The following is a 19,352-nucleotide window of genomic DNA, read 5'->3' as shown; positions in this document are numbered from 1 at the left end:
AAGGTAAAAATGAGACTCTTTTGGGGCACCTGGTTGGCTCAATTTTTAAGCGTCTGCCTTCGGCTCGGGTCACGATCCCAGGCTCCTGGGATCGTGCCCCACATCAGGCTCCCTGTTCCATGGGAGGCCTGCGTCTTCCTCTCCCACTCCCCCTGCTTGTGTTCCCTCTCTCTGTCAAATAAGTAAATAAAATCTTTAAAAAAATTAAAAAATAAAAATGAGACTCTTTGAACTCTTGTTTTTCACTGTCACTATTTCGCCAGCCATTTTCACAACTGAGTTCTATGTCAGGGAAATTATATCAAATGCTTGGAATAGTGTTGAACAGAATACACATTGATTCTTATTCAGAATGATGTCAAGTTTGACCTTAATTACTAGAAGAATAAAACTAAGTCCAAAATACTTCAGCGTATTTTATATGTCTTGTGGGAGAAACAAAAGAGAGGATTCCAGCCTTCAAGGAGTCACAAACGTGTAAAACCAGATTTAACTGGCATATTACGAACTTTAGAGAAAGTTAAAAAGAAGGCAAAAAGGGAAGGTACAGAACAAGATTGATAGTGTCCTAGTTGTTACACACACACACACAAGCATGTGCATGTGCGGGGTTTTGCACAATCTCTAAATAGGAATACCAGACACCAGACACTAATAACAGAGATTGTTTCTGGGCAAGGGCTGTGGAGACTGCAGGGTCAGGGGTTGGAGGAATACTTACTTTTCAACGTAGAGCCTTTAGTACTATTTAGTACAATTTTACTTATTCTTTTTTAAAGATTTGAGAGTATGCACAAACATGCACGTGCATGAGGTGAGGGGAGGGGCAAAGGGAGAGGGGGAGAATCTCAAGCAGACTCCCCGCTGAGTGGGGAGCATGATGTGGGGCTTGATCTCCTAACCTGATCATGACCTGAGCAGAAATCAAGAGTCAGACCCTTAATGGACTGAGTCACCCAGGTGCCCCTCACTTTTTTTTTCTTTTAAAGATTTTATTTATTTGACAGAGAGAGACACAGAGAGAGAGGGAACACAAGCAGGCAGAGTAGGAGAGGGAGAAGCAGGCTCCCTGCTGAGCAGGGAGCCCGATGTGGGGCTCGATCCCAGGACCCCGGGATCATGAGCTGAGCCAAAGGCAGACGCTTAACTGGACTAAGCCACCCAGGTGCTCCATCACTTTTTTTTAATCATGTCCTTAAAAATTAAAATGTTCTGGTGGCAAGGGAACAGTGAAGTAAAATGCCTTGTTATCCTTTCTGAACTCAAGTTCAAACCACTAAGATGATATATTTTTTAAAGGAGGCTATTAACAATGCAGTAAAATGCTAATTATAGATTTGTTGGAAAGAGTGAGACTCAAACTGAGGGCTGTCAGATTTTAGCCCAGAAGTCAATCTTTTAAAAAAAAAGAAACACTGGAATATGTAAGCTCTTTATATATATATGAATATATATAAATGAATATATAGAATATTTGAATGAAAGGATTTACAAGAAACTAGTAACATTTTTTAGAGAGAGAGAGTGTGAAGGGGGTAGGGGGGGGAGGACTAGAGAGGAAGACAGAGAATCTTAAGCAGGCTCCATGCCCAGCACGGAGTTCTATGGACGCGTGATCTCACGACCCTAAGATCATGACCTGAGCCAAAATCAAGTCAGATGTTCAACTGACTGAGGCACTCAGGTGCCTCTCAAAACTAGTATTTTTAATATCTATCAGTAGCACTGAAGGATATAGGGAAACTTTACCATATGCCATTTTATGCTTTTTGAATTTTGTAATATGGAAATATTTTACCTAGTCAAAGATTTAAATTTTAAAAATCTGTTCATCCTATAAGGACATTTCTATTTTTAAAGATTTTTTAAAGATATTTTTTATTTTTTTTAAAAGATTTTATTTATTTATGTGACGGAGACACAGCGAGAGAGGGAACACAAGCCGGGGGAGTGGGAGAGGGAGAAGCAGGCTTCCCGCCGAGCAGGGAGCCCGATGCGGGGCTCGATCCCAGGACCCTGGGATCAGGACCTGAGCTGAAAGGCAGACGCTTAACGACTGAGCCACCCAGGTGCCCCAATTTATTCATTTATTGTAAGACAGAGAGTGCGAGAGAGAGAGAGAGAGAGAGAGAGAGAGAGAGAGAGAGCGCGAGCAGGAGCAGGGGGTAGGGGCAGAGGGAGAGGGAGAAGCAGACTCCCTGCTGAGCAGGGATCCCGATACTGGGCTCCACCCCAGGACCCCAGGATCATGACCTGAGCCGAAGGCAGACGCTTAACCAACTGAGCCACCCAGGTGCCCCATCATCTTAACCATTTTTAAGTGTACCATTTGCCATTGTTAAGTACTTTCACACTGTTGTGCAACCAATCACATAACTCCTTTCATCTGAAAGGCTATAACCCATTATACAACTTCCCATCCCCACCCTCAGCCCCAGCCCCTGGCAGCCACCCCTCTACTTTCCGTCTCCTGAATTCAATTCTGTCATATGAGAAATGTCATGTTAAGTGGAACCATACAGTATTTGTCTTGCTGTGACTGGCTTACTTCACTTAGTTTAATGTCCTATCATTCTTTGTTCTAAGTATCTGCAGTGCATAGTCTTCCAGTCTGAGTTAATTTTTAAAAATTACAAATACAGAATTATGGAAGTATACGATGGAAAAGGGGAAGAAATACAAAAACAGCTTAAATTTTTAGAAGTTTTGATCAAAACTATCATACCATCTAAAAACATGCTTTTGCCTATAACTGAAAATTTCAAAAGAAAACTATCCATCTATTAGAGCATTCTTGCATAAATAACCTACTGATATAAAGAAAAAATATAAGAGGAGGATACTCTCAAATGAATTTTATTTATCATTAAAATATACAATCCAATCAGATTTTAAAGTTCTTGGGAAAATGGGAAATTCATGTTCCTTAAATCAAAATGAACATATAAATTGTGGCATGTTACAATGCACTGATTGTGCTAACTTTTATTTTTTTTTTAAGATTTTATTTATTTATTTGACAGAGAGAGAGACAGTGAGAGAGGGAACACAAGCAGGAGGAGTGGGAGAGGGAGAAGCAGGCTTCCCACGGAGCAGGGAGCCCGATGCGGGGTTCGATCCCAGGACCCTGGGACCATGACCTGAGCCGAAGGCAGACACTTAACGGCTGAGCCACCCAGGCGCCCCTGTGCTAACTTTTCTATTAGTTAGTGAGGTCACAAAGTACCCTTAAAAACAGACTTACATTTTCCAATGTCCATTTCTGTGGGAAGTGTACTTGCTTTCATCTTCATGCAGAGTATGCAAGGCATTATTTTCCACTTGGAATGCTGGAATGCTTTCGCAAGATGTCTTATTTTATTTTTAAAGATTTTATTTATTTATTTGAGAGAGAGAGAATGAGAGAGCACATGAGAGGGGGGAGGGTCAGAGGGAGAAGCAGACTCCCCACGGAGCAGGGAGCCTGATGCGGGACTCATCCAGGGACTCCAGGATCATGACCTGAGCCGAAAGCAGCCACCCAACCGACTGAGCCACCCAGGCGCCCTTGCAAGATGTCCATTTTAAAAACCAACTTTTTAAAGTTGGGTGGCTCAGTCGTTGGGCGTCTGCCTTCGGCTCAGGTCATGATCCCGGGGTCCTGGAATCGAGTCCCGCATCGGGCTCCCTGCTCCGCGGGAAGTCTGCTTCTCCCTCTCCCACTCCCCCTGCCTGTGTTCCCTCTCTCACTGTGTCTCTGTCAAATAAATAAATAAATAAATAAAATCTTTAAAAAAATAAAAACCAACTTATTTTAAAACAAAGTTCATTTGGAATAGCATAGTTTATTATGGCTTAAAATTCTGGCAATAAAGAACTTTATGATCTGAAGCTGGAAAAGTCTCCCCCAACACTGACACATGCATGCTTGGCAGAGGCCGTGTAGCAGGCCTGCTGGTCTGAGATAGGTCAGGACTCACACAGAAGTTTCCAAAACGAGGTTAAGGTAAGTATTTGTGCTTTTATAAAGTTGGCACTTAAATCTGTAGAAACTTTGGTGATTCTGGAAAGAAAAAAAGCAATTTTTATTTCAGATAGTATTTATAAACAGTGAAACAATTCTTGATTTTCATTCTCCTTCTGGGAGTAAAGCTTTCTTTTTTTTTTTTTAAGATTTTATTTATTTATTCGGGAGAGAGAAAGTACTCGCGCACAGGCAGGAGGAGGGGTAGTGGGAGAGGGAGAAGCAGGCTCCTCTTGGAGCAGTGAGCACGACTCGGGACTTGATCCCAGGACCCTGAGATCATGACCTGAGCCGAATGCAGACGCTCAACCGACTGAGCCACCCAGGCACCCCTGGGAGTAAAGCTTTCAACAGAGAAGTCACCCATAGACTGATCTGGAGTGTTAGAGCTTAAGTGACAATTGACAGGCTTACCAAAAAAAAGGCTCCTTAATAACTAACTTGGAAGGAAAGCTTATAATCTCCACCTTGTAACAAATTATACATCAACTGTACATTAATTCCAACTCCGCTATTTGTTTGACATTGAGAAAATGCCTTAACTTTTCAATCACTATCAAGTCTACCCTCCTTGAAGTGGACATAATAATGGTGCCTACCTGATTGTTACAAGAAACAAGACAATGTCTGTAAATTACTTAGTACAGTATGCAGTATGTTATAAACACCCAATAAATGTTAGCTATATGTTATTAATAAATGCCCCCACGTCTGTGTTGATTCAAAACGGGAATATAAAGACAAAACAAAGGTGAATAAAATCTTCCTGTTCTAGAAGATACCATGACTATTTAAGAGCTAACGAGTCCTCTGAGGATAAAAAGATTTTTTTCCTTAAGTACCTCATGAACTATAGAGAAATTTTTTTTTTTTTTAGTTATTCTAGATCAGGGTTCCTCAACCTCACAGTAACAGTGTTTTGGGTGGGATGAGTCTGTGTTGTGAGGGGGGACCAGTGCACTGTGTGCTGTGTGCAGCCCCTCTGGCCTCTACCCACCAGATACCAGGAGCACCCCTCCTCACTCTGCGTTTTTGTGTTGCTGTGGCCTAGCACTGTGAGCTTCAAAGACCAACCTGGGCATCAGCTTCTACCCCTGCTCACCCCAGAGCTCCCAATGCCTGCCTGTCTGGCCAGTGGTCTCCTCAGGGCCCAAATGCCGCCACCACCTACACATTCTAGACTCCACCACTAGCAAATGCCAGGCACCACCCAGTGGAATCTCAATCTGGGAGTCAGAGACTCTGGAAATCACCTCTCCTCAGACCAGCGGACCGAGATGACAGAGCCAGGTTCTCTGAGAGCAGAGAATTCCACCCGCAGGTCTGAGTGTCACTGGGGCAGAGAGAAACACGGGGTTGGCTGTAGGCCTGACAGGCCAGGCCACACACCTGACCCTCCGTCTCAGGCCAGCTGCTCTTAGGTGAATGGCTCCAGATGATGCATCTGCAATCAAAGTAACTATAACCGCATACCCAGGCAACCTGGGGGCAGCTTTCTCTCTTCTTATATAAACAGCCACATAATATCCTTGATTTTGCTTCTTGGCCCACAGAGCCTAAAATATTTACTATCCGGGCCTTCATAGAAAAAAATGTGTCAATTCTTCTTTTAGGTAAGTATGTATCTTAGGGTCAATATAGAGAAATGTGTCATAACATCGGCTATTCATTCTACCTGATCTCATCTTTGTAGCAAAAAAAAATGTTATGTACAAGTGAATAAACACCTGGAAGTGTTTTCCAAGATAAATGCCCATGGAGCCCCCACTTGGGTTAGAAACTGCTGCTAATGTCTAAGAGGTACACTTTCAGCTCAGAACTAACTGGGAGAGATCTTAGCAATTATTATCTAATTATTGGCCGATTGCCATTTCCTTAGAACAGAGACCACAGGTAGACAGAAGACCACAGAAGACCTTAGCCTTCCTCACAAGCCTTCAAAGCTTCCCCCCACCCCCACCTCAACCTCTTAATCCCAAGCACCCATGTCTATAGCATCAGATTATCCTTTCCCAAATATGTCCCCAGCAAGTCATGGACTATTACTTATGCCTCTCCCTTTTTGCTGATGCTTTTCCCTTTGCATGGAATATTCTTCCCATCTCCCTCACCCAGTGAACGCTTACTTCAGGATCAAACTCAAAAATCCTTCATGTAGCCCACACCTGTATTCTGAAAGACTTGGACTAGAATTCTGTAATAGCACACTGCATTAGTTATTTCTTTTCTTTTTTTTTTTCAATTTTTATTATTTATTTTTTTAAAGGGGGGGTGGGTAAGAGGGAGAAAGGGAGAGAGAATCCTAAGCAGCCTCCACACCCAGCTCAGAGCCTGATGCCGATGCAGGACTCAATCTCACAACCCTGAGATCATGACCTGAGCCAAAATCAAGAGTCTGACCTTCAACTGACTGAGCCACCCAGGCGCCCCTGTGTTAGTTATTTCTATACCTGTCTCCCTTGATAAACAGTGAGCATATGGAGAGCAAAGGCATCTTAACTCTGAATCCCCAGTGCCTCATGTTAATTAATGCTTAGCCCTTACTAGAAATTCAGTAAATGTCTGGTCAGTGAAATAATTATTTGAAGGGTACTGCATGACTCTTTCTGTCAAAAAAATAATTCTTCCACTAAGAATTATTAGGTAAACCCCTTTTCCTTTCTTGTCTAAAATTTTCTCCTCTTTACAGTTGTTCCTTTGAGTTAGAGAACAAAGTCTATAACAAAGCCTTCTGACGGCAAGGCCTGCACCCTTTCATCTTTATATGTGTTTACCAATATTCCTGGCCATTAGTAAGTGCTCAAGCCCCCTTCAAGAATTACACTGAGACTTAATTCAACCATATAAATTACCTGAAAGGATATGACTAATGGGAAAAAATTAATGATCTCTCTCAGTCATACTAAATCTTTTCCTTCTGTAATTACTGTGGTTTGTTAGTGTTTTCCTTTTTTGTTTTTTTAATAGAAATAACGTAAGTCACTGAATTTATTTCATTTTAAAATCCAAGTGTCCAAACTGTACAAAACCAAAAGAGCCAGAATGCTCTGTCCCTATAGATTATCTATAGAATATATGTGTGTATACACCTATATACATTTTCTTGAAGGAGAACTGGAGAAAATTATAAGGAAATTAAGAGTCTGACTTCCAGGGGCGCCTGGGCGGCTCAGACGGTTAGGCGTCTGCCTTCCGCTCGGGTCATGATCCCAGGGTCCTGGGATTGAGTCCCGCATCGGGTTCCCTGCTCGGCGGGGAGTCTGCTTCTCCCTCTCCCTCTGCCTCTCCCCCTGCTTGTGCTCTCTCTGTCTCTCTCGCAAATGAATAAATAAAATCTTAAAAATAAATAAATAAAAGTTGCTTAAAAAAAAAAAGTCTGACTTCCACCGAATATTCAATTGTACCCCACCCTGGAAATGAAACCAACCAATATGAAATAACCTTCTTAGATAATATGTTGGTAGCATTGTAAAAAGGAGCATTAACATAACCTCCAAATATTGCTCTGCCCTATACTCCCCCTCCAGAGTAGGTAATTTATGGAATAGGATTAAAGAGAAAGACCAGGAAATGGATACTCAGCAGTTGAATATCATTATAACAGCACTTAACCCACTGAGAAGCAGGCTCACCAATTCTGACCTTCACATGACCTTTTCTACCTTTCTGGTTGACAAGGGGCTGGGCAGTTAAGTGGAATTGGTCCTCAGTTAGCCTCAACCAAAGAGTTCATTAAACAGGTGAGCACAAAGGGTCTTGCGATTTAGTAGAAAGCTTGTGGGATTTACTAAATGCCAAATGGTTTCCAAACTTCAGGATCATTCAAGTTTCACTACACACTTAATTTTTTACCTTTAAGTTGTTTAAGTGTTTTTTCACTTAAATGTATTTTGAAAAGCAACCATCACTATTTTAAATAGAAAAACCAGTATTACTTGGCATAAATAGAAGTTATCCATTGAAATAACTTGAACACACATGGTATTAAATCCTAGCTGGGTGTGGTCGTTGCCTACCAAAATGTTGGAGATCACTAACTACACACTAAGGACGCTCTCCTTGATAGAACCAAAAAAGATCGCTAAAGAATTGAGAGGGGAAAACTTTCCCACTGAAGGGCTCATTGCTATTTAATGCTGTGTCTCTGTGCCACCTAAAATCATCTTGTTTCAGAAACAGTGCAGAGTCCCTTTCCCCACTCCACCCACAGTGCCTGATGGAATGTCTTAATTACCACCCTGTCCTTACAAAGCCTAAATAAAGCGATCTCACTCTCTGATTGAGTAGGTAAAAGCTTAACCGCACTAGGTTTCAAAAACCTACCAAAGTGGAAAAGATCTAATCCCGGAAGGAACAGGCCACTTCACCTCCACTCAATTTTTTCCAGCAGAAGAGATCCAGGAAACGATCAGAACACGGACCGGAAACAATCAAATACTGCAGGTGAAGAGTCTGCCAAAGACACTTACTTGGCAGAGGCCTGAGCGGCCACTCCGATGGCAGGGGTCCAGTTCTGTACTAGGGAGGGCGACTTGTCTTCTCTGAGTCAGGGGTGGGTGTGCTCTCAGGAGACACTGATTGCTGGGCCTGAGAAGCTGGAGCCTGGGACTCAGGGGGTGGGGACGCGGTGGCAGGGAATTCCTGACTTAGCTCCTGGCCCGCTAGTGGCGGAGTCTCAAAAGCCTGGGCAAGTGGCTTCCTCTGAAACTCCTGGACAAGCGCGGACGGGCTGGGAGCAATCTCTTGGACCGAAGAGATGCTCTGGAGGGTCTGTTGGCTGTGATAGAAGGCCCGAAAGTCCTGGACAGCAAGGGAGACCCGCAGGGCCACAGGTTGGGTCTGAAAAGACTGGGAGGATGGGAGCTGGATGAGAGACACAGGGGTGGCCAGGGCCTCCAACTGGGAAGCCTGAGCACCTGAAGATGGAGTCTGAGAGGCAGGAGGAAAATTCTCCAGCTGGCTCTGTGAGGCTAGTGGGACTTGGAGTTGGCTCTGTGCGGCCGCAGACACCAGGGGGTGGCTTTGAGAGGCCCAAAGGACCTGGAGGTTGCTCTGTGCAGGCAATGGCACCAGGGGATGGACCCGAGAAGCTCCGGAAGCCAAGGAGTGGTCCTGAGAGGCCACAGGCACAAAGGGCTGGCTCTGAGGGACCACAGACACTGCAGTCTGGCTCTGAGAAGCAAGGAGGACTGTAGGTTGAGTCAACGAGGACAAGGGGACAGCAGGCTGACTCTCAGAGGCAACAATGAGCGCAGGCTGACTGGCAGAAGCCAAGGAGGCAACAGGCTGGCCTGCAAAGGCAAGAGTGCCCGCCGGCTGGCTCCTGGAAACACGCACGGCTAGAGGCTGGCGGGTAGAGGCCGAGGGGATTACAGGCAGGCTCCTGGAGGGGAGGACGGCTAGGGACTGAGGCTGGTCTGGAGTGAAAAACGATTCTTTCACAAGCCCTGGCAGCCCAGCCTCGGGGCCCGGAGACCCAGCATCAGGGCCCGGGGAGCGAACTCCCTCTGAACTTCGGACAGCTTCAGGTTTGGGGCCCAGATCCTCGCTGCCCAGGTTTTGCAAGTCTCCGCTCTCCAGGGCACCTGTCGGTCCGTCTTTGCCCTGGTCTTCCTTCTCCAGCTGGTTTTCGAGCCGGGACGTGACGGTCATACTCGGAGAAGCAGGTCTAAGAAGGAACGTCCTGGGACCGCAGCGCCGCCGGATCCGCGTCAAGGTGGTGGACATGTTGCAAAAGGTGAGAGAGAGGCGGTGGCTCAGCGCGTCCACCGTGGTGGAGGAGGGCACGTGGAAGGGCCTCTTCAAGGACTCTTCAGCAGTCAGTTCGATGTTGCCGGTGTACCAGAAGACCCACCACAGCAGGCTGAAGAAGATGATGATGGAACCCAGGTAGAGTAGCAGGTCGTCGAAGAGCAGGTGCGCGAAGACCCCGGTGAACAGCACGGTTGCGCCCACCGTGTCGAAGACCACGCCCAGCCAGAAGAAATGCCTGCAACGCCCGAGGCCCGTGTGCTTCCTGGTCTCCTCGACGTTGTTTCTTGAAAGTTCCATGACTTGTCACTGTCGTCGCCGCCGCCGCCGCCAGGTCCTCAGAGACCCGGCGGGTTGTGCCGCCGCAGGCCGGCTCTGGCCCCTGGGTCGCCATGGCAACAGCCCGGGGGTGAGCCGCGCAGGGGGCGGGGCGAGAGGGCAGGAAAGGGAGGCCGCCTCTCACCTGCCGTGAGAAAAAAAGGGGGGCCCCCCCTCAAGAGAGGGGCGCATGCGCAGTACGCACCGTCGCCTGCGCGCACGTCCTCCCCGCATGCGCAGTGTTTCAGCCCACTGCGTCACTCCGAACGCGGAGGCTGGCAGTGTCGGTGTGTGAGTGTGGGGAGTTTAGTTTTGGGGGCTGTGGTCTGAGTCCCCGCCTTTGGGGGAGTGAAGTAGCTGCATTCTTTTCTCCACGCCCCCTCACCCCCCCAGGCTTCGAGAGCAAGGGTGAGTTACCGAAGGAGAGCAAAGGGCAAGGACCCTCTTTTAGTAACTCCTCCCCTAGCTGCGAATACAGCGTGGGCCCCAGGTGCTGCCACCTTCTGAGGAGTTAATGCTTTTCCTTTGTTTTGGTGAAGTGGCCAGATTAGGAGCTATTGTTAAATCTTTTTTTTTTAAAGATTTTATTTATTTATTCATGAGAGACGGGGGGGGGGTGGAGAGAGAAAAGCAGAGGGAGAAGCCGGCTCCAAGGAGCAGGGAGCCCGATGCGGGGCTCGATCCCAGAACCCCGGGACCATGACCTGAGCCTTAGGCAGACGCCCAACCATCTGAGCCACCCAGGCGTCCTATTGTTAAATCTTAATTCCCGTTTTACCCGTTTGCGGGTAGTTACGTTCTTGTGCTAGTTAATACCAGACCTGGGAGTGGATTCTTCAGGCTTTTTCCACTCTAGGTTTTCTTCCCCTTTATTAACCACTTTTGATCACCTGCTTGCCCAGACCCTTGGGAAGACTTAATGCTTTTCCCACTATTCCCAACAGAGTGAGGTAGGAAAACTGTCAAAAAAAAGGAAAATCGGGGCGCCTGGGTGGCTCAGTCGGTTAAGCGTCTGCCTTCGGCTCAGGTCGTGATCCCAGAGTCCTGGGATCGAGCCCCGCATCGGGCTGCTTGCTCAGCCGGGAGCCTGCTTCTCCCTCTCCCTCTGCCTGCCACTCCCTCCCTGCTTGTGCTCTTTCTCTCTGTCAAATAAATAAATAAAATCTTTAAAAAAAAATAGGAAAATCCACTGGAGCCCCAAAACTACACTTACTTGAAGCTTGAGAATTGGGCGTGAGAATATTAAAACTAGTATAAGACCTGGTGTCATTCAGGTTCTGGTGGTAATAAATCATAGCCAGGCACTGATTCTGGTCCCTCAGTTATTAAAGGTAGATTCTTTTTTTAATAACCTTTTAATTTTAGGGGCGCCTGGGTGGCTCAGTTGGTTGCGCCTCTGACTCTTAATTTCAGCTTGGGTTGTGATCTCAGGGTCGTGGGATCAAGCCCCACTTGGGGCTCCTAGCTCAGCAGGGGCTCTGCTTGAGGATTCACTCTCCCTCTGCCCTTCCCCCTGCTCATGCTGTATCTCTCACTAAAATAAATCTTTAAATAAAAATAATAATAACCTTTTAATTTTAGAATAGATTAGATTTGTAGAAAAATTGTGAAGATAATATAGACAGTTCTTCTCTACCTCCATACACCCAGTATCTGGATGTGGGGAACAAAGGCAAAAGAAAAAAATTAAATTTCCTTATAACTTACACCCCATTGACAAGTCCTTGAAACAGGTCGAGTGACCTTCCTCTAGGAACTCAACTGCCTAGGTGTTACTACTTTGCTAAGGGCAAAGGGGCAATCTTAGCTTGACATTACCCACACCTCCAGAATCTTGTAAGTCTTCTTTAACATATACAAATTCCTTCAGAAACTTCCCTTATATCTACCCTCCAAGACATGTTAACAATCACCCTCCAAACATATGGCCCCACTGATATACATCTGAAGGGTCTCATGACTAAGGTTTTATTAGACAGTAAAAAAATGACCTTTCCTAACAATAGCTAGCCCCCTCAAGTTCTGGAAACCTTGCTTCCAAAATTCCTTAGAGACTTACGCACCCCCTAGCCCCCTGCCAACTTGAAAATATATAATCAGTCATCCCTCACAACCCAAGTACAGCTCTTTCTGCCCACGGGTCCCATCCCTGTGCTTTAATAAAATCACCTATTTGCACCAGAGATGTCTCAAGAATTCTTTCTTGACCGTTCGCTCTGAACCCCAACATTTTCATATCATCTGTACTTTGTTTTTTAAAATGTATCACAGGGGCCCCTGGGTGGCTCAGTCGTTGGGCGGCTGCCTTCAGCTCAGGTCATGATCACAGGTCCCTCGATCGAGCCCCGCATCGGGCTCCCTGCTCAGGGAGGCGTCTGCTTCCCCCTCTTCCCCCTCTCCCTCCATTGCTCCCCTGGCTCATGCTCTCTCTCTCTCTCTCTGTCAAATAAAATCTTTAAAAAGAAAAAATAAATAAAATGCATTACAAGCTTCTTCTCTTTATAAGTGTGTTTTTTTTTCCTTTTAAGTGTTTCTAAAAGTTTAGGAAGCAATGTTTCATGAACTTCTTGGCCAATGAATAAGACTACTTCTGAACCTAGGTACCCCAGAAATATGCTAAGGAGACCCGATGTCGCAAGATAAAACATGGTCCATCTTCCTACAGTGTCGATTTTCCTTGATAGCAAATAGTTTAAAAACATAAATATTATGAAAATAAACATGTATTATGGAATAGAATATAAATGAGAAAGCAAAAGTTCTGGGTTAAATACCAAGATAAAAGTTCATCCCTTGTGGGCTATTCAGAGAGATTAGACAATGTGCCAGACTTTACACAAAGACTCCGTGTATATAAACATGGTACACCTTCAAGGAAGCTCAGTTTCTTAGTAGTAAGAAACCTGAGAAATTTTTATACGAAATACATTTATTTTTTTGTATATTTATGTTTTTAACTGTTTCAATAATATCAAAATAAGCACAAGATGGGGCGCCTGGGTGGCTCAGTCGTTAAGCGTCTGCCTTTGGCTCAGGTCATGATCCCGGGGTCCTGAGATCGAGCCCCGCATCGGGCTCCCCGCTCAGCGGGAAGCCTGCTTCTCCCTCTCCCTCTGCCTCTCTTTCCGCTGGTGCTCTCTCTCTCATGCTCTCTCTCAAATAAAATCTTAAAAAATAAGCACAAGATATTATGGGGTAGAATACAATATCCATATACATTTAATAGGAGACACAGCTTTGTGCTGTTATCTCCAGGACAGGGGCTTTTCTTCTTTTTATTTTTTTTTAAAGATTTTATTTATTTATTTGTCAGAGAGAGAAAGCGCACAGCAGAGGGAGCAGGGGCAGAGGCAAAAGCAGGCTCCCCGCTGAGCAAGGAACGGATGCAAGACTCAATCCCAGGACCCTGGGATCATGACCTGAGCCGAAGGCATACGCTTAACTGACTGAGCCACCCAGGTGTCCCATCTTTCTTTCTTTTTTTTAATATTTTATTTTTAAGTAATCTCTACATGCAAGGTGGGGCTCAAATTCACAACCCCAAGATCAAAAGTCATGTGCTCTACTGACTGAGCCAGCCAGGCACCCTAGGGCTTGCTTTCTTTTGACATTAGGGATACTTTAATAGAAAATTTCTGTTGAGGGCGCCTGGGTGGCTCAGTTGGTTAAGCGACTGCCTTCGGCTCAGGTCATGATCCCGGAGTCCTGGGATTGAGTCCCGCATCAGGCTCCCTGCTCAGCGGGGAGTCTGCTTCTCCCTCTGACCCTCCCCCCTCTCATGTGCTCTTCTCTCTATCATTCTCGCTCTCTCAAATAAATAAAATCTTCAAAAAAATAAAGAAAGAAAGAAAATTTCTGTTGAGGGGTGCCTGGGTGGCTCAGTCTGTTAAGCATCGGACTCGATTTTGGCTCAGGTCATGATCTCAGGGTTGTGCGATAGAGCCCCACATTGGGCTCCACGCTGGGCATGGAGCCTGCTTAAGATTCTCTCTCTGCCCTTCCCTGCCCCCCCATCCTCTCTTAAAAAAGAAGAAAAAAGAAAATTTCTGTTGAGAAATACTGCTATATATAGGATGGTGACATAAGGAAAACTCCCATTTTTGGAGGGAAATAAAATAATCCCACAAACCAAAGACCCCTCTAGGGGCACCTGGGTGGCTCAGTTGGTTAAGCATCTGCCTTGAGCTCGGGTCATGATCTCAGGGTCCTGGGATCAGGCCCCACGTTGGGCTCCCTGCTCAGCAGGGGGTCTACTTCTCCCTCTCTTTCTGCCCCCCCCCCACTCAACTGTGCACATGCATGCATGCTCTCTCTCTCTCTCTCAAATAAATGAAATCTTCAAAAAAACCCTCTATACCAATATAAAAGAGAAAAAAATTATTGTTAATTATTAACTCAATTATTAATTGTTGAGTGATTAACAAATAATTAATTATTAATGCTTATATGCATTTAAGGTAGCACAAAATCTTTGTGTTACCTTTGTCGTATTAGGATATGAGTCAGGCTCCTGACTTCAGAACCAACTTGGTCCCCTGTAAATACTGAGTAAAAAACTTTCTTCTTGTGTTCTGACAGCTTTGCCAAGCCTTCTCTGGAGACTTATTTCTCAGTAAGCACTGAACCTTTCATATTCTGGATGCTTCTTGTGAAGAGTTTTATTTTTTCCTTTCTCGCATGACATTTTAGCAAGATTTATTTTACAAAGTACCCATTTATTGAGAGATCTGATGGTTCCCAATCTTAGCATGCTATACTATTTTTTTACAGACTTGGGCCTGTTTCTGGGGAGAAATTCTGCTACAAATTTAAAGGGAAAGCATTCAGTCAGGAAATAAAGATACAAAATATCAGGACCTTCCTTGCAGGAAAATAAGTAGGGCAGCCAGCCAGTGCCCAGCCAAGTCATACTGGTTCCAGAGGTGAAAGAGAAAATGTGTGCCAGTACATTTATACTTTTAATAATTTGGGGGCACCTGGGTGGCTCAGTCGCTAAGCTTCTGCCTTCAGCTCAGGTCATGATCCCAGGATCCTGGGATTGGGCCTGGCATTGGGCTCCCTGCTCAGCGGGGAGCCTGCTTCTCCCTCTCCCACTCCCCCTGCTTGTGATCCCTCTCTCACTATGTCTCTCTCTGTCAAATAAATAAATAAAATCTTTAACAATAAATAATTTTTAATGGCTAATTTTCCCTATAATTAAAGTAGTTGAAATATATTGAAAAATGATTTAAAAAGAACCATTAAGTTTAAATATAATATTTATACCAAATCAAAATTTATTATAATTTTATATTCCTGGCCTTAATGGAAGCAAATAATATTTTATTTATCTTTATTTATTTATTTATTTATTTATTTATTTAAAGATTTATTTTAGAGAGAGAGTGCATGTGAATGGGGGTGGGGGGTAGAGAGAGAGAGATAATCTCAAGCAGACTCCCCAGTGAGCAGGGAACCCCATGTGCAGCTCAATCTCATGACCCCCAGAATCCTGACCTGAGCCAAAATCAAGAGTCAGTCGCTCAACCCACTGAACTACCCAGGCACTCCGGAAGCAAATAATATTTTAAAAATACACTTCCTAGTGTATCTCGCTTCAATAGAGAGAATTGCCATGTTTTACATTTTCTCATGAACTAGTTACTATAAATAAATTCATCCAAATCTGGAAAGATTCTAGGGTTTAGACTTCCAATGCTTTCTTGTGATCCTCTAAGAGGTATATATATATTTTTTGCACAAAACCCAACACCTAAAATCCCTGGCAAAATATTCCACCTTTTTTATTTCTCTGATTGTATGACTCTCTACTAAGCATCATCTAGCAACCTATCAGTCTGAATATTTCTTAAAACCTTCCTGTTTTAGAAAACATCATGATGAAACATTGAATCTTTATGATCTCAAATTCTGTTTACATTCTTCCAATCTTTGTATTTTTTCAGACTTACAGAGATTTGATTCTGTTGAACTACTGTCAAAAAAAATATGCATGGAAATTAAGACAAAGATTCCTTGGAATAAGAGAGCCAATAAAAATAAATCAACTCCTTTCTGCCCGTGGACGCCGCCGAGTAAGCATCGTTAAAGTCTCCCCTCCCATCGCCCTCATGTCTAAGTCAGAGTCTCCCAAAGAGCCTGAACAGCTGCGGAAGCTCTTCATCGAAGGTTTGAGCTTTGGGAAACATCCGATGAGAGTCTGAGGAGCCATTTTGAGCAACGGGGAACGCTTACGGACTGTGTGGTAATGAGAGATCCAAACACCAAGCGCTCCAGAGGCTTTGGGTTTGTCACGTATGCCGCTGTGGAGGAGGTGGATGCGGCCATGAGCGCAAGGCCACACAAGGTGGATGGGAGAGTTGTGGAACCAAAGAGGGCTGTCTCAAGAGAAGGTTCTCAAAGACCTGGTGCCCACTTAACTGTGAGAAAGACTTTTGTTGGTGGCCTTAAAGAAGGCACTGAGGAAGATCTTCTAAGAGATTATTTTGAACAGTATGGGAAAATTTAAGTGATCGAGATCATGACTGACCGAGGCAGTGGCAAAAAGAGAGGTTTTGCTTTCGTAACATTTGATGCCCATGACTCTGTAGACAAGATTGTCATTCAAAAATACCATGCTGTGAATGGCCACACCTGTGAAGTAAGGAAAGCCCTACCTAAGCAAGAGATGGCTAGTGCTTCATCCAGCCGAAGAGGTCGAAGTGGTTCTGGAAGCTTTGGTGCTGGTCGTGGAGGTGGTTCTGGTGGGAATGACGACTTTGGTCGTGGAGGGAACTTCAGTGGCCGAGGTGGCTTTGGCGGCAGTCGAGGCGGTGGTGGATACGGTGGCCGTGGGGATGCCTACAATGGATTTGGTAATGATGGAAGCAGCTCTGGAGGTGGCAGAAGCTATAATGATTTTGGCAGTTACAACAATCAATCCTCAAACCTTGGACCCATGAAAGGAGGAAATTTTGGAGGCAGAAGCTCTGGCCCCTAGGGTGGTCCAGGAGGCCAATACTTTGCCAAACCACGAAACCAAGGTGGCTATGGTGATTCCAGCAGCAGCAGTAGCTATGGCAGTGGCAGAAGGTTTTAATTACTGCCAGGAAACAAAGCTTAGCAGGAGAGGAGAGCCAGAGGAGGGACGGGGAAGCTACAGGTTACAGCAGATTTGTGAACTCAGCCAAGCACAGTGGTGGCAGGCCCGAGCTGCTACAAAGAAGACATGTTTTAGACAATCCTCATGTGTATGGGCAAAAAACTCAAGGACTGTATTTGTGACTAACTGTAAAACAGGTTATTTTAGTTTCTGTTCTGTGGAAAGTGTAAAGCATTCCAACAAAGGGTTTTAATGTAGATTTTTTTTTTTTGCACCCATGCTGTTGATTGCTAAATGTAACAGTCTGATCATGACGCTGAATAAATGTGTCTTTTTTAAATAAATAAATAAATAAATAAATAAATAAATAAATAAATAAATAAATTTGCCACTAAAATCTTTTTTTTTACAAAACCAGTCTTTTGGAAATGTTCACCCATCATATGAAATAGATTCTCCAAAATCTGAATCTATCCCTAGTCTGAAGTGACCAACTTCTTCAGAGAACCATTGCAGATCATAGCTATAACAGACCCAAATCCCATAACATAATATACAATAGATAAATATACACCTATTTTTTTAACACCAGAATGTATAAAATAGATGTTTTAAAGAAAGTATCTAGGGCGCCTGGGTGGCTCAGTTGGTTAAGCGACTGCCTTTGGCTCAGGTCATGATCCTGGAGTCCCTCAATCGAGTCCTGAATCAGGCTCCCTGCTTGGCAGGGAGTCTGCTTCTCCCTCTGACCCTCCCCCCATCTCATGTGCTCACTCTCTCTCATTCTCTCTCTCTCAAATAAATAAAAATCTTTAAAAAAAAAAGAATCTATTAGTTTATATTATTTAGTTTTCTTTGACAAATATGCTATTACTTAAACAAAATAACAATAAGACTGGTTAATAGTGGCAGAAAAACTTTGCAATTTTAGAGTCTAAAAATTATGGAGTTCTAATGTAGGCCCAAGAAATTACAATTCTTCAACCTTTGGGTCTCAGTAGAACTCTGTAAGTGGAGGACTCACCACTGGCCATCTTTTATTGACTTGAACAACCACATTCTCTTGTACTTACTGCAGCTTCTTCAAGAAAGAGTTAATTCTCCAACAGAAAAACACTGTATTCTATTCTCCAGAGTATTTCTTTTTTTTTTTAAAGATTATTTATTTGAGAGAGAAAATGAGATAGAGAGAGAGAACATGAGAGGGGGTAGGGTCAGAGGGAGAAGCAGACTCCCCGCTGAACAGGGAGCCCGATGCGGGACTCGATCCCGGGACTCCAGGATCATGACCTGAGCCGAAGGCAGTCGCTCAACCAACTGAGCCACCCAGGCACCCCAGAGTATTTCTTTTTCTGTTTGTCCATTTTTAGTTTAGGCTTGGTACAGTCATATTTTCCATTTGTGTTAGGATAAAGTTCTCATTAGTGAGAGGTGTTCCCAGTATAAGACCCTATGTGAAGCTTATACACCAACTTTATTTTTGGTTTTTTGTTTTGTTTTGTTTGGGGTTTTTGTTTTTGTTTTTGAGACAGAGAGAGCATGAGCAGGGTGGGGGGCAGAGGGAGAGGGAGAGAGAGAGAATCTCAAGCAAGCTCTGTGCTCAGCACAGAACCCAACCCTGGGCTCCATCCCACAACCCTGAGATCATGACCTGAGCTGAAACCAAGAGTTGGTCGCCCAACCGACTGAGCCACCCAGGCGCCCCGCCATCTTTGTTTTTAATTAAATCTGTCAGTCTGATTCTTCAAAGTCTTTTAGAGTTCTTCAAAGTTTGCATAAGCTCTTTACACACTAAGACACATTTCCTGATTATTACTAAAACGTTTATGATAATATTAACAGCTTCACTTAAGTGTTTTCTTTGTGTCAGGACTGTGCACACTAACCTCTTCATTTGCACGGACCTTTAATTTTCACAACAGTACTATGAAGGTTTGATTATTACCTGTGTTCTATGGTTGAAGAAATTGAGAAACGGGGACCAACTTGTTCAAGGTCATGTGGCCACTAGGTGGCAAATCAGTACACAATACAGGATAGTGTGGGGGACGGGAAGTCAGGAGATAGGGCTTCAAGTCTGAGGCATTTGAACATATACTATGTGCTGAAAGCCATGGCTCTGGATGCATTTGAGCAGAACACTTAGAAATAGCCTACAGGGGGCGCCTGGGTGATGCAGCCGGTTAAGCACCCAACTCT

At 44.4% G+C, this 19,352-nt stretch overlaps 1 protein-coding gene and 1 pseudogene across 2 annotated transcripts; one reads left to right on the top strand and one right to left on the bottom strand.

The window, feature by feature from the left end:
• Positions 1 to 3,804: 3,804 nt before the first annotated feature.
• On the bottom strand, positions 3,805 to 10,228 carry LOC114219961 (uncharacterized). Of its 2 annotated transcripts, none has more exons than XR_003611495.2 (2): positions 8,327 to 10,228; positions 3,805 to 4,042 (listed from the first exon to the last, which is right to left on the bottom strand). XR_003611495.2 is itself a non-coding variant. In XM_028117672.2 (2 exons), the coding sequence occupies exon 1, from the start codon at positions 10,052 to 10,054 to the stop codon at positions 8,522 to 8,524; it is 1,533 nt and encodes a 510-aa protein (XP_027973473.1). In that variant the 5' UTR covers positions 10,055 to 10,228; the 3' UTR covers positions 3,805 to 4,042; positions 8,473 to 8,521. The 2 variants fall into 2 exon arrangements, 1 of the variants encoding a protein (XP_027973473.1); XM_028117672.2 differs by having other exon boundaries at positions 8,473 to 10,228.
• Positions 10,229 to 16,182: 5,954 nt separating this feature from the next.
• On the top strand, positions 16,183 to 17,187 carry LOC114219937 (heterogeneous nuclear ribonucleoprotein A1-like; annotated as a pseudogene).
• Positions 17,188 to 19,352: the final 2,165 nt, after the last annotated feature.

Source organism: Eumetopias jubatus, unplaced genomic scaffold (assembly GCF_037043125.1).
Source record: "Eumetopias jubatus isolate StellerSeaLion01/CBP00866 unplaced genomic scaffold, mEumJub1_p1.0 scaffold_12, whole genome shotgun sequence".
Classification (NCBI taxonomy): domain Eukaryota; kingdom Metazoa; phylum Chordata; class Mammalia; order Carnivora; family Otariidae; genus Eumetopias; species Eumetopias jubatus.
Note: the sequence above shows the minus strand (reverse complement) of the source record. Positions and strands in the feature narration are given on the sequence as shown.

Coding starts and splice junctions, on each gene's coding strand:
- LOC114219961 (XM_028117672.2), bottom strand. CDS start 10,054: ATGGAACTTTCAAGAAACAACGTCGAGGAGACCAGGAAGCACACGGGC.